The following is a 23510-nucleotide window of genomic DNA, read 5'->3' as shown; positions in this document are numbered from 1 at the left end:
CCGAGGGGAGGAGGCGGGGCGAAGCCGGCCAGGCCCCGCGACCCTGCACAGCTCAGCCTGTTTGACTGACAGGCTGCGGTGGCGCGGTTGCGAAGGCAGGTGAGTTTGTGGCTGCTGTCCGCGGTGTAGGGGGCCGGGCCCCCGGAGCTGGGGCGACCCCAGCCCTGCTCCCGGCTGGCGGGGGCCCGGCCCTGCCAAATGCCGCGGCCAGGTGATCGGAGCCGGGGACCCCGCCCGCCATCACCCTCTCCCCTCCTCCGGCGGGCGCCCAGGGGGTCCTCTGGGGCTCGGTCGGCCCACATCGAGCCCCGGGGGACTCGTCGTTCTCCAGGACATGGGACGCCATCTCTTTCCTTCTGCCAGGGCCCGATCCAGCGTTGAAAGCATGCCTGCGGCGTCTCGGGGCGCTGACTTTTAGTTCCCCCGGGTCTGGGCCCTGACATATTTTTTCCTTTATGGACAAAAGATGACCACTTATCAGTGGGGGTGAATTCAAGTCCCACGCCGACTGCCCCGCTGAAAATGATCCCCGCCATGTCTTCCTGAGGAGACGCACGTCTGATGCTTTGAACCCACAGATTTTTTTTTTTTTTTTTTTTTTTTTGAGGCTTAGGGCTCCTCCTCCGGTGTTTGCCAGCCCTTGACCTTAAGGGGCCTTGTTTTCATCCTTTGTCACTAGGACTGTCGCTCTGCCCTTGGCCCCTTCTGCCCCAAGATGCAGTGAGAATTAAGTTCATTTCAAATATGGGCATCGCCAAACGCCCATCGGAAATAACTACGTGCATAAGCAGTGGCTTAGAAGGCTCAGGAACCCTGAAGTAGTAGTTTTCCCATTGGAGGCCGGGCTTCCTTTTGAAAGCGCGGCCTCTGAGTAAGCACTCATTACTGGGGTTAGTATTATCTCCTTGTGGCAGGTACGGGGCTAAGTATTATCTCATTGGACTGTCCCAACAGGCCTATGAAGTCGATTCAGTTATTCTTTCATTTTGCAAACGAGAATCTAGGGCTCAGGGAGGCAATGCGTGCCTCGAGTGACCCCGCCGGAGGTGGAGCGGGTCAGCGAGGCCCACCTCTGCGGGCTGTGCACAGGAGCCTTCAGGGAATGTTGGCTGCCACTGCTGTGGCTGCCACCCAGTGGCCGGGGGAGGTGCTGATGGAGGCTGTTCTGGGTTCCCTCTTCTGGAAGGCCATTCTCAAGCTGGGCAGCATTTCTGGAATGCCTTCCTTTTTTTCTGGAACAGCCTCCTCTGAGATGGCTGTTCTCTTCCCTGGACCAAGACAGATGCACTCGGACTTCTCAGAAAAGCCTTTTGGCTTTGACCAAAAGCTGTTTAGTAGCTGTGTGGCCTCCAGCCAGTGACTTTACCTCTCTGAGCCTCAGTCATTCTTCCTTTGGTGATGGAGATGGAGATGGAGATGGGTTTAACTTCCAATATGGCCACCCCCAGGGCGGTTATGAGGACTTATTTAGTGAGGTCTGTTGGTATCAGTGCGGGGCCATTCGGGCAGGGGCAAGGTGCAGGCAGGGGCTGGTGGGTGAGGCGAGGAGGGTCCCTGGAGGAGTGTGGGGATTGGGACTTGCCCAAGGAAGGAGGGGGCTGACTGCTCCGCTCTGAGAGCCAGCAGTGTGGTGACCGCTCAGCGAAGTGGGACTGGGTTAAAGGAAGGAACGTATTGGGGATTCAGGGAAAATGGGGTTGCTTGGAAGTCTGCTGGAGAAGAGAGGGCAGGAGGGAGAAGAAGGGCACTTGTTCCGAGGGGCAGAGGGGTGCAGGTGTGTGGGGTGAGGGACGGCCGATGGGGTGAGGACCAGGTTAGGGGTGTCCGTGTGCTGGTGAGGGGCTTGGCGGCGTCACCTTTCCCGTCTTGAAGAACTTGGCTCCTGGCCAGGAGGAGGATGTAGGCAGAACCTCCAGGAAAATGATGAGTAATGGGCACCTGAGGCCTGGCCTCGGCAGCTGGTGCCAGGCCCGGATGTACCGCCTGCCAGCCTGCGTCCCTGGGGAGTCACTTCCCCGGCACTCAGTGCGGCCCCGGGGACGGGGAGGGGGGAGTGCCTGCCCTCGTTCAGGACCAAGCCTCTGGGGAGCCTCGCCCGCCAGCCCTGAGTGGGTGGGCTCCTTTCCTCCCGCGTTCTCCGCCCCGCGAGGACAGGCAGGCAGCTCTGGGGGGTCAGGAGGGAGACGTGCTCGCGGGTCGTTGTGGTGAAGGTGCCACCCCTCTGGCTGGCATTTGGGGCACCAGCTCTGGGCAGGCACTTCACTGACTCCCAGCAGCACAGCCGACCAGCTGCTCTCAAGAGGGTCCGTTCCCACCCTGGCTGGGGTAGCTGAGTGGATAGAGCATCGGCCTGTGGACTGAAGGGTCCCGGGTTCGATTCCAGACAAGGGCACAGGCCTGGGTTGTGGATTCCATCCCCAGTGGGGGGCATGCAGGAGGCAGCTGATCAATGATTCTTTCATCATGGATGTTTCTTTCTTTCTTTTTAAAATATGTTTTATTGATTTTTTTTTTTACCGAGAGGAAGGGAGAGGGATAGAGATTAGAAACATCGATGAGAGGGAAACATCGATCAGCTGTCTCCTGCACACCCCATACTGGGGATGTGCCCGCAACCAAGGTACATGCCCTTGACTAGAATCGAACCTGGGATCCTTGAGTCCACAGGCTGACGCTCTATCCCCTGAGCCAAACGGGTTAGGGCTCATCGTCATCATCAATAGTTCATTTAAGAGTAAGTTGCAGGCATCATGACTCTTTACTCCTAAATAGTTTAGGAGCAATCATCTTCAACTGCGGACGTTGTAATATGTAACCGGAAAACTGTTCCTATGTCCAGGAACTTGAATGTTCATCTAATACCATGTCAGTCTGTTAGGGCTGCCATATAGTACCTCCGTCAGGGTGACCTACACAACAGAAATGTGTTTTCTCACAGTTCTGGGGTCTGGAAGTTCAAGATCAAGGTGTCAGGAGATTTGGTGCCTGGCCAGCATGGCTCAGTGGCTGAGTGTCGACCTCTGAACCAGGAGGTCACAGTTTGATTCCTGGTTAGGACACAGGCCCGGGTTGCAGGCTCCATCCCCAGTGTGGGGCGTGAGGCAGCCGATCCATGATTCTTTCTTGTCATTGACGCTTCTATCTCTCTTTCCCTCTCCCTTCCTCTCTGAAATCAAATACACACACACACACACACACACACACACACACATATATATATATATATATATATATATATATATACACACACATATGTATATATGTTTTTGTTGTTTTTTGTTTGTTTGTTTGTTTTTTAGGAGAGAGAAGTGCCGGGGGTTAGGGCTTCCATATATAAATTTGGGGGGTTCAGTTCAGCCCACAGCAAACACTGTCCTCCAGTAGCTAACCCATATTCGCCTTCGTCAGCTGGCCCGCTGATCCCCTTCACCTCGCTAACCCAGGTCCCAGTTCTGTGCCGTCTCTGCTGCCTTTTATCTGGAGCAGCGTCCCCGCCGGCGCTGAGAAGGGGATCAGGCTGTCGGAAGCAGCAGTGCCGGCGGCCTGGGGACAGGACAGCTGTTGGCTTCCCTCCCCAGGGCTCCGCTTCCTGGCTTTGCTTTGATGTCAGGAGCTCCAGGAGGTGAGCGTGGATCTTAGAAAGCAGCCGGGAGAATCAGAACCGCATGCAGCAGGCACCTGCTGTGGCACACATGACATTCCTTGGCGGGGCTGGTGGGGCCCCGAGTGAACAGCACGTGACTCACAGTCCGACCAACCCGGTTCCTGATTTCTGAAGCATGGTCATAACACAACTTACGGTGCTAAATATTTTTTGAACATTCTTTTGTGGTTTTTTTTTTAATTGATTTCAGAGAGGAAGAGAGAAAAAGAAACATCAGTGGTGAGAGAATCATTGATCGGCTGCCTCCTGCAGACCCCACCCTGGGGATTGAGCCAGCAACCCGAGCCTGTGCCCTGACCGGGAATCGAACCAGGACCTCCTGGTTGCTGGGTCGATGCTCAGCCCCTGAGCCACGCCGGCCGGGCTTTTTTGAGCATCTTGCTGTGGAGCCACCCTGAACATCCCCGGGATCAGAAGTCATTGCCCTTCCTGCGCACCGTCTCACCAACCTCCCGGTAACCCTGTGGCTGTCTCTGTCCCACCTCATGGACGAGGACATGAGGACTGAGTGATTCCTCAGAGACACACAGCTTGCAAGCGACGAGAGCAAGGACCGGAAGCAGGGCTGCCGTCTCTGTCTCCGTCCTCTCCGTCTCCCTCTTTGAAGTGCCCGCATCTGGAAGGCTGTGGTGACATGTGCCTGTAGCCTGTGGTGTAGGCATGTCAAACTCACAGCCCTCGGGCCACATGCCTCATTTATTTGGCCTGTGTTAGCCTTTGAGTTTGACATGCTTGCTGTGGTTGCTCAAGACTTGGGGGTCAAGGGTTCTGAGCAGCACAGGGTCGCGTTGGAGGCTCAAAGGATGATGGGAGGGTCCCAGAGGCATGCGCAGAGGGACTGAACCACCCACCTGTCCTGGCAGCCACAGGGAGCAGCAGTGGGAGAGGCCCTGGCCCTCTCCTGCAGATCCTGGAAGGTGTCTTCGCTCAGAACCACAAAGGCCATGCCCAGCAGTGACTGGTGAAGGGCTCAGGGCCCAGGGGTCGGAGCTGTGTGACTTTAAAACAACAGAGCCAAAACTGGCTTGGCTCTGTCGTTAAGAGCGTCCGTCTGCGGACTGAAAGGTCCCAGGTTCGATTCCGGTCAGGGGCATGTACATTGGTTGCAGGCACATCCCCAATAGGGGGTGTGCAAGAGGCAGCTGGTCGATGTTTCTCTCTCATCAATATTTCTAGCTCTCCATCCCTCTCTCTTCCTCTCTGTAACAAATCAATAATATATATATATATATATATATATATATATATATATATATATATATATTTATAACAAACAACGGAACCACCTGAAGTGCCCGGTTTGTCCCCCAGGTGCCCTGCCAGCAGCCCACGCACAGCCCACCGGGCGGCTGTGGACAGAGATGTGGAGCCCGGCTGCTGCCCAGGGGAGTCGCTGTCCGCAGAGGTAGGCCCTGCTCCCCGCCTCAGGTGAGGCCTCAGGCACAGGCCCAGAGGGAGGTGGATTTTTCTTTTTCGGTGAAATAGTGGAATTGTGTTTCCGTTTTCCTTTTTGAAGTCCTCTTTTAGAAAAACAAACACAGATGAAATGGTGTGATATCTGAGGTTCGAAGGGAGCTGGCCATGAGCTGACTGGGGAAGCTGGTGGTGGGCCATGGGAGTGCACTGCACGCTAGTTCTGTCATTTCCGCCGGGTTTGCCTCTCCAGTGAGGCAGAGAGAATGAGAGTTGGGGCCTAGGAGTCCGATGGACTTGGGTTCTAGTCCTCCCACCCGTGAGGCCGGACTAGGAGGAGCCGCTTCCCAGCCTGTGAGGCTGGCTGACCACCGCTGCCGCCAAGATTGCCGGGAAGGTTTGGGGTTAAAAAAAAAAAAAGGTGTTTTTTTTTTTTAATTGACTTCAGAGAGAGAAAGAAAGAGGGAGAGAGATAGAAACATCCATGATGAGAGAGAATCATTGATCGGCTGCCTCCTGCACCGCCCCAACTGGGGATCGAGTCTGCAGCCTGGGCATGCGCCCTGACCTGACTGGGAATCGAACCATGACCTCCTGGTTCATAGGCCGATACTCAAGCACTGAGCAACCCCAGCCGGGCGTTGTTTTTGAGGAAATGGAGCGTGGGAAGCTCTTAGGCTGGTTCCTGGCGTCTGATCCGCACCAGCAGCTCCTGTTCAGGCTGGGAGTCCGACGCCGGGCCGACCATGTGGGGGGGCATGGGGTCCTCCTCCCTCCAGCGGACACAGGGCCCTGCCTTTCGCTGAGCCAGCACCCAGCCCCTCCGTGGACCACACCTCGGTGTGTCTGTGGCTCGGCACAGCCAGGGGGGTGGCATCGGCACAACCCGCAGGGCTGACGGGGCCCAGTTCCTCGCACAGCCATTGTGAGTGAGGTGCTCTCTCCACCCCACTTCCCAGCAAGGGAGTGAGGCTCGGAGAAGTTACCTAGCTCCCCTCGCTCGCCGGCTGATGGTGTGGCCGAGCAGGGACTCAAGGCCAAGGTCCTGCCCTTACCCTCTGGCCTCCCCGCCTCCCTCTGGCAGCGGCTGCCGTCTCACCTGGGACTCTGTTCCTGCAGGTGAGCCCGGGCCAGCATGGGGGACGCCAGGGACCTGTGCCCTCACCTGGACTCCTTAGGGGAGGTGACCAAAGACGACTTGCTGCTCAAATCGAAGGTGAGGGCTCCGACGTGGTGGGGCCGAGGCCAGCCCAGGGCCTCTGGTTTCTGGGGTCGGGCGTGCCTGAGGCAGCACAGCTGCCTTCCCACAGGCCTCGCCCGTCTTCCGTCTGCGAGGCAGCGTGGGCGTCCGCTCGGAGGCCTTCCGGCGCCGGGTCCCAGCGGCTGTCGCCCCTCTCCCGTCCGTCCGGGAGCACGGGCGCTCTGGCCGTTGGCTGCCGAGCCCGTGTCATCTCGCTGGCACCCCATTAGCTAGGAGTGAGCCCACGATCACGGGGTGGGGTGTGGGTGGGGTGGGAGGGGGGTGGGGGCGGAAAAGCCTGCAGCATCCGTTGAGCGCTCAGCCCCAACCCACCATCTGTTACTCGGGCCGGAAGGGGAGACGCTGGTGGGCAGGGAGAAGGCCCCGGCACCCAGACCGCCAGCCACCGTGGGGTCACAGGCACTGGTCTCCTCACTGTCCCAGGCTCTGCGGAGTCACAGGCGTGCACAGCCCCGATACCCCTTTGCATGGGACCCGGAGCCAGGGAGAGCCAGGGAGAGCAGAGGCAGTGATGGGGCTGCAGAGTCAGGGGTCAGAGGTTCAATGATATCACTGAGCGCGTCTGCAGGCATGCCATAAAACAATTCCGACGCTGAGGTGTCAGTGGGAACCGGATCTAGACTAGGGGGCTGCTGAGGGCCCGCCCAGGCAAACGGCCTTCGAACCGAGGCCGGTGTGTGCTCCCCCAGCCGGGGCGGGCGGGCTCCGGCGGGGGGGGGGGGGGGGGGTGAGGGGAGGGTGGTCTCCCCGCCCGTCACCTCTGCCGCTCCTCCTCCTCGCGCAGGGAACCTGCCAGTCGTGCGGAGTGTCTGGGCCAAACCTGTGGGCCTGTCTCCAGGTGAGGGCTCCTGGCGGGTGCCGGGGCGTGAACATCCGTCCCCCGGTGGGTCCTTGGGCGGGGACACAGCGTGTGGATGTCTCAGGGGCGGGTCCCACGCCAAGAGGGCCCCAGAGTCAGCGAGTCCCTGGCTGGCTACCTTGGCAGCCATTAAAAAACGACAAGAGGGGTCCTCGCTGGTGTTGCTCAGTGGATAGAGCATCAGCCTGTGGACCAAAGGATCCCGGGTTCAATTCTGTTCAAGGGCACATACCTCGGCTGCAGGCTCCTCCCTAGCCTGGGCCCTGGTCGGGACACACTGGGCCCCACTGCCTCCGCCATCCAGCATTCCCCTCCACCCCCGCCCCTCGAAAGTGGGTCCCAGTCACCTGCCCCTCAGGAGTGTGATGGACAGGGGCACGTGGAGGCGAGAGGGTCTGTGCCCGGGACTAGCTGTGCCCTGCCCGCCTCGCTCAGAGACAGGCCATTCGGGAAGCTCCAGGGTGTCCCTGTGCTCCTGCAGGCAGGGCCTCCCTGTTGGGTGGAGATGGGGGTACGGCTGGTGCACCTTCTTAGCCAGCCCCACCCACTCTCCTCCCCTCTCCCAGGTGTCCTGCCCCTACGTTGGCTGCGGAGAATCCTTCGCCGACCACAGCACCATCCATGCGCAGGTGAGTGGCCAGCCCAGCCCTCCCAGCTCCCAGCTCCCCAGCCTCTGGGCCTCCGAGGCTGCATCTATAAAACAGGAGCGATCACAGCAAAAGGAGCTCTGCGGTGCCCGCTCATGCTGGCTCGGGCAGCCCCCATTCCTGCTGGAGGGTGCGCAGACCCGGCTCCCGGCCGCTGTCCCCTGGGGCCTGGGCTGAGAGCTGAGAGCGAGGCGGCCCCAGGCGGGCCTGGCTCCTCGGGGCCGGAGCCTCCGGGCCTGACTTTGGATCCTGCCCTCCAGGTACAAAGGCACAACCTGACCGTGAACCTGACTACGTTCCGGGTGTGGTGTTACGCCTGCGAGAAGGAGGTGTTCCCGGAGCAGCGGCTGGCGGCCCCCCTGCCGGCCGCCCCGCCCCGCCTCTTCAAGCAGGTGAGGGGTGCTGGTGCGGGTGCCGCGGGGTCCCCGTGCTGGGGGCGTGGCCGTGGGAGCCGGCTGGAGGTCTTTCTCCGGGGGCTCATGGGCTCCCCTCACCCCTCGGTCCCCTCACCCCTCTCTCTCTCTCTCTCCTGGGTCTGGAACCAGGACTCACCGCCGCCCTCCCGCCCTCTGAGAGCCGTGCCCATCGCCGTGGCCGACGAGGGGGAGTCCGAGTCAGAGGACGATGACCTGAAACCTCGAGGTAACGGCCCCGAACGGGGGTGCCTGAGCCGGGCCGGCCCCGCCTGGGCAGGGCATGCTGCACACACCGGGCGTGGGCATGTCGGACGCCGCGTGGCCTGCTGGCTCCCTTGGCGCAGCCACCAGCCACGTCCCGGAGGCCCGGCCTCCTGCCCGCTCCCCCTGTGGCCCCGGGAAGCCGGCCCCTCCGCCCGGCCCGTGGCTGGACTGAGGGGGGTGGGCGGGTGGCGGGCGGGGGCACAGTTGTCCCGTTGGGTGCACTGAGGTCATTCCAGCCGGCGAGCAGGAACCACACTAACTTCCTTGGCGGACACGGGGGTGAGGGGGGGGGGTGGGTGGAGGGGACACCAGCTCCGGGCCCTCCTCTGGCGGCTCATCTACGTGTGACTGTGCGCTCGCCCCTCCCACGCCGGGCCAGGCCTCACGGGCATGAAGAACCTGGGGAACTCCTGCTACATGAACGCCGCGCTGCAGGCCCTGTCCAACTGGTAGGTGTCCCCTCCGGGAGGGGCCGGCCTGAGCCCGGGCCCGGGAGGAGCAGCAGCCCCCAAGCTGTGCTGCGTTTCCCACATCAACCCCTAAAAACAGACAGACGCCCCTAAAAACAGACAGATGCTCCTAAAAACACTGGGGGACCCGCCACCGAACTCAGGGCAGGGGGAGCCGATGTGGGGAGGGTGTGGGCTTCTCCGAGGCCTCTGCTGACCTCCCGAGATGGCCCCCTCCCAGGGCCGCTGCCTCCAATGCCTGCATCTCAGGAGGGTGCCAGGCACCCGGGCCAGGCTCCCGCATGACCTCGGTTTCACAGAAACCCCTCTGTAAAGACCCAAATGCAGTCACCTCTGAGGCGCAGGGTCAGGGCTCCAGCATAGGAATCGGGGACCCATCCAGCCCACACCCGGTGGGCTCCTTCCCACTGTCTGTCCTGGAGGCCCTTGCCCTCCTCCCAGCCTCCTCACCGATGCCACCCCTGCCTCTCTCCCTGCCCCGGCCAGCCCCCCGCTGACCCAGTTCTTCCTGGAGTGCGGCGGCCTGGTGCGCACCGACAAGAAGCCCGCCCTGTGCAAGAGCTACCAGCAGCTGGTGTCCGAGGTCTGGCACCGGAAGCGGTGAGTGGCCCGGGCTGGGCAGCGGATGGTCATCGCCAGCTATTTCACACATGTGTGTGTGTGTGTGTGTGTGTGTGTGGGATCAGAGAGGCTGAGATAGCTTGCTCAAGGTCACAGCTACGAGAGATGGAGCCAGAACTTGAACCTGGTGCCCATCCAGCCGGCGGCCACTTTTCACGTGTGTGTGCCGAGGCCCGGACCCCCACCGTGATGGCCCAGGTCTCAGCCGCGACGGCACGTGGGAAGGAACCTCGCAGGTGCAGCGGGCACTTTGTCTCCGTGAAATGAACTCGGAGGCCAGAAGCTTGGATTAGACCCGTTTCTCCAGAAAAAGTCAAAACCGGAAATAATTTAAAACGAGAGCAGAGAGCTATATCCAGTGTAGAAGCAGATGGCAAAGCAATATGATGCAAAAGTAAAAAATGCATATAAAACGGAAAAAACCACAAAGCAGTATGATGCAGTACAACTCCAATATTGTAAGAAGCCACAGCTTGTTTAAGTAGTAACATGGAATATAATTTTGTATAAGTATCTATTTTCATGGGAAAATCTAGAAACCTTAATGTAGCTGTCCCTGGGTGGTCATGTTTCCTTGTTGGGCGTTCCTGAAGTTTCAGGTTTTTCTGTTTGTGTTACTTTCTGGTTACAGTCCACACTCAGTGTTACATTAGCGTCAGGTGTACACGTAGTGCGCAGGCCCTCATGTGACTTAGCGTGATTCCCTCCATCCCCAGGCCCGCCTGGCACCACAGCCACCGAGCACAGTACCAACTGCACCCCCGCGCTGTCCCCGTCTCAGTAACACACACGTGTTACTTCTGAGATGAGAGAAGCCACGGTGGATACTTGGGAGTGAAACAGCTTTAAAGTGGGGTTGGCGCCTCCAGGCAGGAGCCCTTTGCCTGGTGTGGCTATGACTTGATATTTTCCTTCCTTTAAAAAAAAAAAAAAAAAAAAAAAAAAAAATATATATATATATATATATATATATATATATATATATATATATTATTGATATTGTACAGAGAGGAAGGGAGAGGCATAGAATTAGAAACATCAATGAGAGAGAAGCATCAATCAGCTGCCTCCTGCACACCCCCTACCGGGAATGTGCCCATAAGCAAGGTACATGCCTTTGACCGGAATTGAACCTGGGACCCTTCAGTCCGAAGGCTGATGCTCTATTCACTGAGCCAAACCGGTCAGGGCCTTCTTTAAAATAATTAATTAATTAATTAATTAAGAATAAATTTATTGATTTCAGAGAGGAAGGGAGAGAGAGAATCATTGATTGGCTGCCTCCTGCATGTCCCTCACTGGGGGCCTGTGCCCTGACCAGGAATCGAACCCTGACCTCCCGGTTCATAGGTCGATGCTCAATCACTGAGCCAGGCCGGCCAGGCGGCCTTTTCCTTCTTGACCGTGGAGATGAGTGAGCCTGCAGGGGCTCCTGGTGGGTCACCGCCCCCCAGAGGCGTGGTGAACCCGCCTTGTGTCTGCCCCCACTGCTGGCCACCTGTCACCCCACGGACAGGCCACCGGCACTGACGGGTCTATTTCCCTGCAGCCTGAGCTACGTGGTCCCCTCCAGCCTGTCCCACGGGATCAAGTTGGTCAACCCCATGTTCCGAGGCTACGCCCAGCAGGTAGGCACTGAGCGGCCCGGCACACCAGGGCCACAGCCCCCAGGCCTGGCCTTGACACCAGGACCGGCGTGGAGAGCGCGGCCGAGGCCGAGCGCCGAGGGCGGGTCCTCTCCCCGCCCAGCCCCCCGCAGCCTGCTGCCGCCCTCCCACGCGGCCTCCGGGGAGACTGAGGCTCCGGCCACACCCCCGCCCGGCACCGCGGCTGGGCCGTGTGGAGGGGCCTGGGCGCAGGCGGTCCAGCTGCAGCGTCCGCCTCAGCCCTGCGTTCAGGCGGCAGGTGGCTGCTGCTTTCCCCGACCCCCGGCCAGGTCCGTGCTTACTGAGGTAAACCGTTGATTACACGGTTTGTGAATCCGTAGAACACCTGTGAGACTGTATCTTGTGCGTAAAAGCACGGGGCCAAGATGAAGCAGAATGGCCCTAGCTGGTTTGGCTCAGTGGATAGAGCACTGGCCTCAGAAGGGTCCCGGGTTCGATTCACGGTTTGATGTTTCCTTTTTAAAAAAAAATTTTTTTTAATTGATTTCAGAGAGGAAGGGAGAGAGGGAGAGAGAGGTAAGAACATCAATGATGAGAGAGAATCATTGATCAGCTGCCTCCTGCATGCTCCCTACTGGGGATCTAGCCCACAGCCAGAGAATGTGCCCTTGACTGTAATTGAACCCAGGACTCTTCAGTCCCCAATCCGGCACTCTATCCACTGAGCCACACCAGCTGGCGTTCATCATTGGGGTTTCTATCTCTCTCTCTTCCTCTCCGAAACCAATAAAAATATATTTTTAAAAACGACAAAGCAGAATGCAGCCACATACATACCTCAGCCCTGAGGCGGTGGGGTTCCGGCCCCACAGCTGGGCTTTCGCCGCTGGCTTGGCGGTGGAGCCGGCTTGCCTGGCTGCTGTTCCTGCTGCCCGAGCGCGGGGCCAGAGCAGCGGTCAGGGCGGGTGCTTCAGACCGCCGCCCGCCGCTTCCCCCCTCCTCCCCTCCCCGGGTGAGGGCTGCTGGCCTGCCCCTCCTCACCCTCAGCTGCTCCAACGCCAGGCTCCTGACCGGGGAGCCTGCGAGTGACGAGGTCACACAGCGATCAGAGCCCAGCGCCTGGTGGCCGGGCTGCAGGGCCGGGACACGCTGCCCATGGGGCCTCGGTGTTGGGCTCTGTGCAGAGGCCCATGCTGGGCCAGGGCAGCCAGCACCTCCAAGGGAGGGAGGTGTTTGTTAAGTGGTCACCGTAGCTACAGTCCTCTCTTAAAGGGGCCCCGCCTCACCCCCTGGAGGCTCAGGGGGTTCTGCAGCGCCCAGGTGGCACAGCACCTGGTGGAGGGTGGGACCAGGCCGGCTGAGCTGTCCCGTCCCTTGGGCACCCTCCTGCTGTGCAGGCGCCGCCCGAGCCTCTGTGTGCCCAGCAGCGGGGTTCGGGCGGTGCTGCAGACGCCACGTGAGGGGCCGCCAGCACGCCTGCCCGGGGCCAGCAGGCCTGGGCAGGGCCCCGGGAGCCCGGTGACGCGGCCCTGCCTGCAGGACACCCAGGAGTTCCTGCGCTGCCTGATGGACCAGCTGCACGAGGAGCTCAAGGAGCCGGTGGTGGCGGTGGCCGCGGCCCTGACGGAGGCCCGGGACTCGGACCTGAGTGACTCGGACGAGAAGAGGGAGGGCGACCGCAGCCCGTCGGAGGACGAGTTCCTGTCCTGCGACTCCAGCAGCGACAGGGGCGAGGGCGGCGGCCAGGGCCGCGGGGAGGGCGGCTCGGCGGAGGCGGAGCTGCTGATGGGCGAGGAGGCGGGCCGCGCCATCTCCGAGAAGGAGCGCATGAAGGACCGCAAGCTCTCCTGGGGCCAGCAGCGCACCAGCTCCGAGCAGGTGGACGAGGACGCGGATGTGGACACCGCCCTGGACCCCCGGCCCCCGGCGGCCCAGCCCCCATCGCCACGGTCCGCCAGCCCCTGCCGGACACCAGGTACCAGCCGGCCGCTCAGGGAACCACGCCGTTTGTCCAGCACCCACTGTGCTCCAAGCACCTACTGTGCGCAAATCACCCACTGTGCGCCCAGCACCTACTGTGCACCAAGCATCCACTTGCGCCCAGCACCTACTGTGTGCCCAGCACCTACTGTGTGCCAAGCACCCACTGTGCGCCAAACACCCTGGGGGGTTTTCTACCACAAGACCCAACTTCTGGGTGAGGAACGGGCTAAATAATAGGTCCAGACTCATTTAGCTGATAGAGCTGGCGTGGAATTCAGAGCTTTCCCTGGAACCCTGCCGTTGGGTGGGCACAGACGGGGTGGGCACAGACGGGCGGCCCGCGGCGGTTCAGGCCTCAGTCCCAGTAGGAGGTGCTGGCTGCCCTGGCCCAGCACGGGCCCCTCTCTGCCCACAGAGCCCGACAACGAGGCCCACATGCGCAGCGCGTCCCGGCCCTGCAGCCCCGCCCACCACCACGAGGGCCACGCCAAGCTGGCCAGCAGCCCTCCCCGCGCCAGCCCCGTGAGGGTGGGGCCGGCCTACGTGCTCAAGAAAGGTGCGGAGGGCTGGCGGGCGGCGGGCGGCGGGCAGCGGGGCTGGGAGGGGAGTCCTGCTGTGGCCGCCGGGTTCCAGCCATCCTGGCTGGGCTGGGCTGCGACTCTGACCCCCCCACCCCCACCCCGGGGACCTGAGTGGGGGCGCCCCATCGCACAGACCATGACCAGCGCCAGGAGTGGAGCGCAGACCTAGTCACGTGACGCAGGGATTTGCCCCCACGTCCTGGCTGAGCGCCTGAGCCCGGTCCTGGCCCCAGGCAGGCCTGCGGGCTGGACCCAGCTCCCTCTGCCCACAGCCCCGGGGCCGAGCTCGGGCAGCCGGCGGCGGAAGGAGCAGCGCTACCGCAGCGTCATCTCCGACATCTTCGACGGCTCCATCCTCAGCCTGGTGCAGTGCCTCACCTGTGACCGGGTGAGCGCCCCTGGGGCCGGGGCGGGGGGCAGGCCCTGTGCCTCCCGCCTGCCCGCCGGCGGCCGGGACTCGGGTGCAGGCTCTGCGTGGTCTGAGCGGGGCGGGACTCCGGAGGGTGGAGACCAGGCTGACCTTGGACTCCGCAGGTGTCCACGACGGTGGAGACGTTCCAGGACCTGTCGCTGCCCATCCCGGGCAAGGAGGACCTGGCCAAGCTGCACTCGGCCATCTACCAGAGCGCGCCCGCCAAGCCCGGCTCCTGCGGGGACGGCCACGCCGCCCAGGGCTGGCTCGCCTTCATCATGGAGTACATCCGGCGGTGAGCCACGCCCGCCTCCCTGGTCCCGGCCCCGGAGGCCACAGGCCTTAAGCAGCAAGGCCCCGGTGTGTGTAGGGGTGAGGGCGGAGTCCAGGGAGCTGCAGGGGAAGGATGTGTGGGGCCAGCTAAGTCGGGGTGTCCCTGTCCACGCTGGATGGCCCTGGATTGGAAGGCAGGCACGGACAGGGTGAGCAAGGACGGCCAGCGGGGTCAGGGCCCACAGACGAGGGACGCGAGGCTCAGGGCGCGAGGAGGCCGCTCTCCCGGGACCCTGTGCCGCTGGCTGGCGTCCCCGGTGCCCGGCTCCACCCTGGGCCACGATGCCCCGGCCCGAAGGCTTACCCCCGGCCCCAACGCTTACCCCCGCTCAGGCCCTGGCAGCACCGCCACCCCTTGTCTGTCCCCGCAGGTTTGTGGTGTCCTGCACCCCCAGCTGGTTTTGGGGGCCGGTCATCACCCTGGAGGACTGCCTCGCCGCCTTCTTCGCTGCGGACGAGCTGAAGGGTGAGCGGGCTGGCGGGGGCGGGTTTCCGGGACTCACCGCAGCCTCCCGCCGCTGCCCGCCGGGCTGGCCTGGGCTGCCCGTCCCAGTCCAACCCTGGTGGCTCCTAGGGGTCCCCGTTTTCTCCCCTCACCAATCTGGTGGTGACGGCGATGCGCCCTCTCATCCTGCATTTCCTTGACTATTGCTGAGCGTGAGATGCTTTTCGCAGGCATCTCGGCGTTAGCAGTCCCGTTTCTGTCCTTTTCCCGTTCTCCTACTGAGCTGGGCCTGGCCTGCAGGCCCCTGAGGAGCAGGAGCGGGGTGGGCCTGTCGCAGGCCCGGCGGTGGGAGAGCCCTCAGCTCTCCATGGGCCTGTGTGAGCTGAGGGCGGGCACGGGTGGCCTGGCTGCGCCGAGGCTGTTCCCTCTGCGCCCAGCTGGCTGGGATCTGTTCTCATGAAAAGATGGGCAGAGCCCTCTGTCAGGTGGCGCTCTGTGCCCACCGAGGAGCCCGGGTCTTATCCTCCGTCCTGGGGGGGAGGGCATCGCCCGGGCACCTGCCTCCCGTCCCCTGCTGACCGCCGCCTCCCTGCAGGGGACAACATGTACAGCTGCGAGCGGTGCAAAAAGTGAGTGTGCTCCGGGCTCCTCCGCCCTCTCCGCCTCCGTGCCCGGTGCCCGTGCCACCCTCCCCCTCCGTTCCCCAGGAGGTGCCACCCTGACCTCGCAGACGTGACGGGGTGGGGGTCAGGGTGCTTGTCCGGGCCCTCTCCCGCCCCTCAGGGCCGTCACCGCCTGTCGCCTGCTCTCCTCCCTCCCAGGCTGCGCAACGGGGTCAAGTACTGCAAGGTGCTGCGGCTGCCGGAGGTGAGAGGAGCAGCCGCCACTGCCCACCCTCCCCGCCTCCACTGCCCACCCTCCCCGCCCTCCCCGCCTGCCTGCCTCTCCGCTGACTCAGAGGCCGTGTGTGAAGGAGGCCGTGGGGCCGGGCCCATGGCGGAGGCCCCCGGGGTCTGTACTCGGCCCCTCTGAGCGGCCTCCCTCCTCCCTCACCACGAGGCAGGTGTCGGGTGCCCAGGGCGCCGCTATGTGGGCAGCTGTGCAGGGCGGGGTCCTGGCCCGGGGGTCCGGGAAGGCCTGTCTGCGTGAGCCCCGGGGATGTGGGGGTCACCTCGGGGAGGGGGAGTGGGGACAGGGGGGGCCGGCCCAGCTCGCTCCGCGCAGGGGTCTCCCGTCGTCGGGCCCCGCGGCCGGGGCCTCGGAGCTCAGCCGCTGGCTCCGTGTCCGGTGGAGGTGGGACCCGAGCGGGCGGCGGGCAGGGCAGGGACCAGGGCGACGGCCCTGCTCAGCCGGGAATGACCCGCTCCTCCCCCAGATCCTGTGCGTCCACCTGAAGCGCTTCCGGCACGAGGTCATGTACTCGTTCAAGATCAGCAGCCACGTCTCCTTCCCCCTCGAGGGGCTCGACCTGCGCCCCTTCCTGGCCAAGGAGTGCACGTCCCAGATCACCACCTACGACCTGCTGTCCGTCATCTGCCACCACGGCACGGCGGGCAGTGAGTGCCCCGGCCCGCCAGGCTGTTCCCGGGCACCTCCTGCCCGGCCCGCCCGCCCGCCCGCTCCAGGGCATCTCCTGCCCGGCCCGCCCGCCCGCTCCCAGGGCATCTCCTGCCCGGCCCGCCCGCCCGCTCCAGGGCATCTCCTGCCCGGTGCCCGCCCGCTCCCAGGGCATCTCCTGCCCGGCCCGCCCGCCCGCTCCAGGGCATCTCCTGCCCGGCCCGCCCGCTCCCAGGGCATCTCCTGCCCGGTGCCCGCCCGCTCCCAGGGCATCTTCGGCCCGCCCGCCCGCCCGCTCCAGGGCATCTCCTGCCCGGTGCCCGCCCGCTCCCAGGGCATCTCCTGCCCGGTGCCCGCCCGCTCCAGGGCACCTCCTGCCCGGTGCCCGCCCGCTCCCAGGGCATCTCCTGCCCGGCCCGCCCGCCCGCTCCCAGGGCATCTCCTGCCCGGCCTGGCCCGCCCGTTCCCAGGGCTCCTGTAACCCGCCCGCCTCTCCGCAGGCGGCCACTACATCGCCTACTGCCAGAACGTCATCAACGGGCAGTGGTACGAGTTCGACGACCAGTACGTCACCGAGGTCCACGAGACCGTGGTGCAGAGCGCCGAGGCCTATGTGCTCTTCTACAGGTGTGTGTGCCGGGGGTACGGGTGTGTGTGCCGGGGGTACGGTGTGTGTGTGCCGGGGGTACGGTGTGTGTGCCCGGGCTGCGGGTGTGTGTGCCGGGGGTACGGGTGTGTGTGCGCTGGGGGTACGGTGTGTGTGCGCCCGGGGCTGCGGGTGTGTGTGCCGGGGGTACGGGTGTGTGTGCCGGGGGTACGGGTGTGTGTGCGCCGGGGCTGGGGGTGTGTGTGTGCCCGGGCTGCGGGCATTGGCGGGCCTGGACCTGGTGCCCTGCTCCCGGGCTTGCTGGGCACACGGTGGTGGTGAAGCCTGGAAGGCTTTTAAGGCCCAGGGGTGAGAATTCACATTTCTGAGAGAGAGCCCCCTGGCTGCGGGTGTGGGAGCCCAGACAGTGGGTTTGGGTCTTCTGTGTGGTCCCGGGAGGCGACGGTGGCCAGGACTCTGGCAGGGGCGGTGGGTGGCCGAGGTGGCCAGGACTCTGGCAGGGGTGTGGGAGCCCATGTGCGGACAGGTCGCTGAGGGGCTCGGGCGGTCAGTCAGGAGGCCAGATCAGGGGGCGGTTAGGCAGGAGGCCGGATCGGGGGGCGGTTAGGCAGGGGGCCGGATGGGGAGGCGGTTAGGCAGGAGGCCGTATGGGGGGGGGGGCGGTTAGGCAGGAGGCCGGATCGGGGGGCGGTTAGGCAGGAGGCCGTATGGGGGGGGGGGGGCGGTTGGTTAGGCAGGAGGCCGGATCGGGGGGCGGTTAGGCAGGAGGCCGTATGGGGGGGGGGGCGGTTAGGCAGGAGGCCGGATCGGGGGGCGGTTAGGCAGGAGGCCGGATCGGGGGGCGGTTAGGCAGGGGGCCGGATCGGGGGGCGGTTAGGCAGGGGGCCGGATCGGGGGGCGGTTAGGCAGGGGGCCGGATGGGGAGGCGGTTAGGCAGGAGGCCGTATGGGGGGGGGGCGGTTAGGCAGGAGGCCGATCCGGAGGCGGTTAGGCAGGAGGCCGGATGGGGAGGGGCTGCTCTGGGGCAGGTGTGGCTGTGCCGCGGAGGGTCCGGCGCAGCAGCTCTGTCCCCGCCAGGAAGAGCAGCGAGGAGGCGGTGCGGGAGCGGCAGCAGGTGGTGTCGCTGGCCGCCATGCGGGAGCCCAGCCTGCTGCGCTTCTACGTGTCGCGGGAGTGGCTCAACAAGTTCAACACCTTCGCCGAGCCGGGGCCCATCACCAACCACACCTTCCTCTGCTCCCACGGAGGTGAGGGCCCGCTCGGTGGTCGGGGTGCAGGGGGGCGGGCCGAGCCCCCACCTCTCCTTCCCCGCAGGCATCCCGCCCAACAAGTACCACTACATCGACGACCTGGTGGTGATCCTGCCGCAGAGCGTGTGGGAGCACCTGTACGGCAGGTAGGGAGAGGCACCGTGTGGGCCCGCGGGCAGCGGCATGGAGCCTGCGGGGCTGCCCCTACAGCTGAGTCTGCACCGAGGAAGGCCAGTGCAGTCAGTGCAGGCCCTGCCCTGTGGGTGGCACTCCTGCGGGCCCCATGCTCCTGCCCGCAGGACCTGCAGCCCCTCAGGGGCCGGCCGGGCAGGCTCAGCCCCAGCCCTGCCCAGGGGCCAGGAGGGAAGCGGGCATTGGTGTAGCCTTGGTGACGCACCGGCCTGGGCAGGCGCCCTGCTGGGGACTGGGCACGCTGGCACATGGCGTGGCACCCAGGGAGCGGGGCAGGGGCTCCCGGGACAAGGAGAGCAGTACCCACCCTCCAGGCCACGGCGCGTCCTGCTGGCCCCCGGCCCCGCCCTCAGGGTGCGTGTTTCTCTCCCCCCCCCCCCCCCGCAGGTTTGGGGGCGGGCCCGCGGTGAACCACCTGTACGTGTGCTCCGTCTGCCAGGTGGAGATCGAGGCGCTGGCCAAGCGCAGGCGGGCCGAGATCGACACCTTCATTAGGGTGCGTGGGGGGTGGGGCGGGGCGGGGGGCCTGGGGAGGCTGTCACTGGCCTCCAGCCTCCGCTGGGTCACGTGGGGCCTGCATGGAGGCTGTGCTCTGTGGGGGTCATAGTGGCCGAGGCCTGGCCCACGTCGCGGGCCTTACCGGTGGGGACGGACACACACACACACACACACACACACACACACACGGGTGTGTGTGTAAGGTCAGGCCCATCTGCCTGGTCACTGTGAGCAGCTGCTGAAGGAGCCAGGTGCTGCTGTTTGGGGCTGGATGGTTCTCTCTCTCTCTCTCTCTCTCTTTTAATAGATGTTTATTGGTTTCAGAGAGGAAGGGAGAGAGAGAGAAGCATCAATGATGAGAATCATTGATCAACTGCCTCCTGCACGCCCCCCACTGGGGATGGAGCCCACAACCCGGGCCTGTGCCCTGACCGGGAATTAAACCGTGACCTCCTGGTTCGTAGGCTGATGCTCAGCCCCAGGCCTGTGGCCGGGCTGGGCGGGTCTTTGTGTGGGGCTGTCAGAGCGGGGGCTCGGGGACCCCCGGTGTGCAGCGGTGGAGGGCCGGCCCCCTCCCCGCGGCCGTGGAGACAGGCCAGGGCCAGGGCGGTTCGGGGCGAGCCCGTTCTGCTGGGTGGGAGAGAGACTCAGCAGCGGCCGCGGGGATGGCCATAGCCTCCTCCCGGAGACACAGTGTGGGGTGGAGCTGGCGGGCAGGGGTGGGGGTCCATGCTGAGCCCCCCCTCCCCCCGCCGCCAGCTGAACAAGGCGTTCCAGGCCGAGGAGTCGCCGGGCGTCATCTACTGCATCAGCATGCAGTGGTTCCGCGAGTGGGAGGCCTTCGTCAAGGGCAAGGACAACGGTGAGTCCGCGGCTGCGGGCCTGCGGGAGCGGGCGTGGCCCGGGACGGAGGAGGCCCCGGGGGCTGCGTGGGAGCAGAGAAGGCAGGTGCCCCTGCAGCTGCCTGCCCCCCGGCTGCCGGCCGGGCGCTGCTCTGCCCCTTCCTCCCGCCTCTCCTCCGGGCTGCCGCCCCCTCCCGCCCTCCTCTGGGGATTCTGTTCCCCTGAGTCAGGGCCAGTGGGAGATTGCAGTGCCCTTCGCTTACCATGACTCAGCACAGCGCTGGGTCCGGGGGGAGTGCGAGGCCCGGGGAGGCCCAGTGCGGCCGGGGCCCCCTCCTCACCTGAGGACGCCCACTGGGCCCGGCCAGGACGGCTTCTGGGGTTCCGGGGGCGGGGGACACTCCTGAGGCTCGCTCTTGCCTGTCTGGTGGAGGCGGCACGGGTCCTCCCGCTGGGCAGCGGCGCTGAGCCCGGCCGTGTCTCCTCAGAGCCCCCCGGCCCCATTGACAACAGCCGGATCGCGCAGGTGAAAGGCAGCGGCCACATCCAGCTGAAGCCGGGTGAGCCTCCGCCCCGCTCCCCCTGCCCACGGCCGTCGGCCCGTCCTTCCCGCAGCCCCAGCCCTGCACCTGCGCCAGGCCAGGCGGCCCCCCCCCCGGCAAGGCCTGGCCAGCAGAGGGGCGGGGCCCTGGCCTCCATGGGGGTCCTCGTCCCCTCCCGCCTCCATGGCCTCTGCTGGCCTCCCTGCCCGCCCTTCCTGCGGGCCCCACCCCTGAGCCGGGCCACAGCCAGGCGGGTGCTGAAACCCCTGAGGCTTCCACTCCGCTTCGCACAGAAGCCGCGGCCGCCCTCCCCCCTGGGCGCCTGGCCCTCCCGGAGCCCCACTGCCGGGACGGTGGTTCCATGGGGTGCAGGGGCCCGGGGTGCGCGGGCAGCACCCGCGCTGACAGGCGCCTCCGGGCCCGCAGGCGCCGACTACGGGCAGATCTCCGAGGAGACCTGGGCCTACCTGCACAGCCTGTACGGCGGCGGCCCCGAGATCGCCATCCGGCAGAGCGTGGCCCAGCCGCCCGACCCGGACAGCCTGCACGGCGAGCAGAAGATCGAGGCCGAGACCCGGGCCCTGTGACCTCGGGCTCTCTGTGAGCCCCCCTCCTTCTCCAGAGACCCCCGGTGTCCCTGAGCCTGGGCCCTGAGCGCCCCTCCCTGGAGGGGCCCCCCCGTGCCCTCCTCGCTGGGAGGGCGAGCTGCCCTGAGGAGGGCCAGTGGCGGGAGAGGCAGGTTGTTGGGCCCAGTGGGACGCTGGGACGGGAGGCACCCCTCGGGCTGGTCCCACCGCGGTCAGTGGGTCTCCGTCCCGGACCTGCCCACACGTTCCTGTCGCCGGGCCCCGCCCCCTCGGCCAGCGGAGGCCCAGCCTTAGCTCCGAGCTCTCAGCAGGGGCTTTGGGACAGAGGGTCCGAGAGGCCGCGGCTTCGTGGGCGTTTCCCACGGGGGCCTGGTGCAGGCCGAGGCCCGCCTCCCCCGCACCTGCCCCGTCAGAGAGACTCCGAATGCTGGGCTGCTCTGCTTGGAGCCTCACTCCGGAGGGGTGTGTCCGAGGCCACGACCCGGCCTGTGCTGGCCGGACCGGCCCCCAGGAGCCGGTGGGGAAACGTGTCTCGCTGCTGCCATTTGCTGCTCATGCAGCTCCCAGGGCGGCCAGGAGAGAAAAGCTCCGCCCAGCGCCCAGCGCCCAGCGCCCAGCGCCCAGCGCCCAGCGCCCAGCGCCCAGCGCCCAGCGCCCAGCGCCCAGCGCCCAGCCGGAGGTGTGGCCCGGAGCGCCCTCTGGATGCTGAGTGAGGCCGCAGCGGCCGAAGTGAAGGGGGGAGGGGGGGGCGGGTCCCGGAACCAGAGCCCCAGACACTGTGGACTTCAGTCTCCGAAGCCGCAGGTGTGGGGGACCCCAGCGGCTGAGCCCTGCAGCTCAGGCCTCGGCCTCGTCCTCCTGGGACCCGGGGCCTCCCCGGCGATGGCAGAGCAGCCCCGGGGGGTTCTGGGCGTTTGCCCCGGTGTTTGGAGAGCTGCTCCTGCACCACGGGGCCCCCCGCCCCAGGGCCACGGAGTGTGTCGCCCTGTGGGTGACACCGAGCTTCCGAGGTGCGGGCTGGGAGCTGGCCCACATCTGTGCCGTGTAGTCTGTGTGCGAGATGCAGAATAAAGCACCCGTGTTCCCCGCGGCCTCGCTGTGTCCCGTCACGGGAGGGAAGCCCTGTGTGCGGGGGAGGGCGGCATTCCTGGTGACACGGGGGCAGGAGGGTCTTGCCTGCTGATGGCAGAGGGGCTGCAGGGCGAGGAGGCAGCGCCCCAACCAGCCCGGCTCCAAGGGCTGGGCCCCTCCCGGCACCACACCACAGACCGGTGCCACCCCTCCCGGCCCCCTGGGCCCCTGCCGGGCACCTCTCCTGGCCTGGCGGCGCACGGAGCTCCGGACAGTGAGCGATGCCGAGTCTGGTCCCCGCGGGCGGGTGGGTGGGTTTGTATTTTGGGGGCTCGGGGGAAGAGAAGGCCTTGTGCTCTTCTGTTCCTTTAAACTTCTCGTGAGGTGCCATCGGGCATGTGCGGGACTCCCGCTCACACCAGGGATGTAAGGGTGGCAGTGCCGCCCGCTGTGCACCCGCCAGGCAGCCTGAGAAGCCAGCCCTCGGCTCACGGCCCCTCCCACCGCGGGGTCAGGCCTCCCACCGCGGGGTCAGGCCTCCCACCGTGGGGTCAGGCCTGGCCTCGCCCCTCGCCCCTCCGCCCCGGTTTCCCCAAAGCGTGGGCCTGAGCGGGATCTCGGCTCTGCCACGCCGGGGCGTGGGGTGGGACCCACGTGCGTGTTGGTTTTGGCTTTTCCCGCGGAGCGTGGAGGACGGGAATGGACACGTCTGTCTGGGGCCTGAGTGGTTCGGGGTGGGAGACGTTTGCTTGTTCACGCAGTGTTTCCTCCCGAACGTCTCTCACGATGAGAATCACCTGGTGGGGCTGTTAAACCACAGATTCCTGAGTCCCCACTGAGAAGCGCTAAACTAGGATTTTGGGGAACAAATAGGTAAAATTGTATACTTAACTAGTGCTCTAATCTTAGTATACAATTTTACCTATATGTTTACAATTTTACCTATATGTTCCCAAAATTCTAGTTTAGCGCTTCTCAGTTGGGACTCAGGAATCTGTGGTTTAACAGCCCCACCAGGTGATCCTCGTTGTGAGAGACGTTTGGGAAACACTGAGCTACAGGAAGGAGAGGAAGAAAGAACTAGGCACAGCTGGCCTCAAAGTGTCTCCTGTTTTCACTTAAAATGCCTGGCCCTCCCGTGGCTCAGCCCGACTCGGCCCCGGAGCCCCAACACAGCACAGGAGCCTGCGGCTGCTCCGCGCACAGACCGGAGACAGGAAGTGTGGGCTGTGCCTCCATCCTGTGCCCTGGCGGGGGCGGGGGCCTCCCTCCAGCAGCACCCCTGCAGGCGGGGGTCTCCCTCCAGCAGCATCCCTGCAGCAGCACCCCTGCCTTTCCACCTGGCTGCGCTTCTGCTCACAAACCTGCTCAGAAATACACCTGCCAGT

At 64.7% G+C, this 23510-nt stretch overlaps 1 protein-coding gene across 5 annotated transcripts; it reads left to right on the top strand.

Moving 5' to 3' along the window:
* The first annotated feature begins 4 nt into the window (after positions 1 to 4).
* Positions 5 to 22140, top strand: USP20 (ubiquitin specific peptidase 20). Of its 5 annotated transcripts, none has more exons than XM_084899811.1 (25): positions 5 to 99; positions 4976 to 5069; positions 6197 to 6293; positions 7123 to 7176; positions 7764 to 7826; positions 8105 to 8236; positions 8390 to 8486; positions 8904 to 8973; positions 9481 to 9594; positions 11165 to 11243; positions 12762 to 13197; positions 13621 to 13761; positions 14059 to 14174; positions 14321 to 14493; positions 14903 to 14997; positions 15572 to 15605; positions 15798 to 15843; positions 16352 to 16532; positions 17034 to 17160; positions 18218 to 18387; positions 18455 to 18536; positions 18970 to 19078; positions 19840 to 19942; positions 20411 to 20482; positions 20891 to 22140. In XM_084899811.1, exons 3-25 carry the CDS (start codon positions 6213 to 6215, stop codon positions 21049 to 21051), a joined length of 2736 nt encoding a protein of 911 aa, XP_084755937.1. In that variant the 5' UTR covers positions 5 to 99; positions 4976 to 5069; positions 6197 to 6212; the 3' UTR covers positions 21052 to 22140. The 5 variants fall into 5 exon arrangements, 4 of the variants coding, with proteins under 4 accessions (XP_084755937.1, XP_084755934.1, XP_084755935.1 ...); XM_084899808.1 differs by having other exon boundaries at positions 14020 to 14174; XM_084899809.1 differs by having other exon boundaries at positions 4976 to 5092; positions 14020 to 14174.
* The last annotated feature ends 1370 nt before the right edge of the window (positions 22141 to 23510 follow it).

This window comes from Pipistrellus hanaki (assembly GCF_964339955.1).
Source record: "Pipistrellus hanaki genome assembly, chromosome: 11".
In the NCBI taxonomy this organism is placed as follows: Eukaryota; Metazoa; Chordata; class Mammalia; order Chiroptera; family Vespertilionidae; genus Pipistrellus; species Pipistrellus hanaki.
The sequence above is the reverse complement of the archived record's forward strand: the minus strand, read 5'-3'. Positions and strand labels throughout refer to the sequence as shown.

Bases quoted from the DNA above. Each gene is read 5' to 3' on its own strand.
- USP20 (XM_084899808.1), top strand. From the start codon at position 6,213: ATGGGGGACGCCAGGGACCTGTGCCCTCACCTGGACTCCTTAGGGGAG. The intron at 9,595-11,164 runs GTGAGTGGCCCG...ATTTCCCTGCAG, and splicing joins GAGGTCTGGCACCGGAAGCG to CCTGAGCTACGTGGTCCCCT. The intron at 15,606-15,797 runs GTGAGTGTGCTC...CCTCCCTCCCAG, and splicing joins AGCTGCGAGCGGTGCAAAAA to GCTGCGCAACGGGGTCAAGT.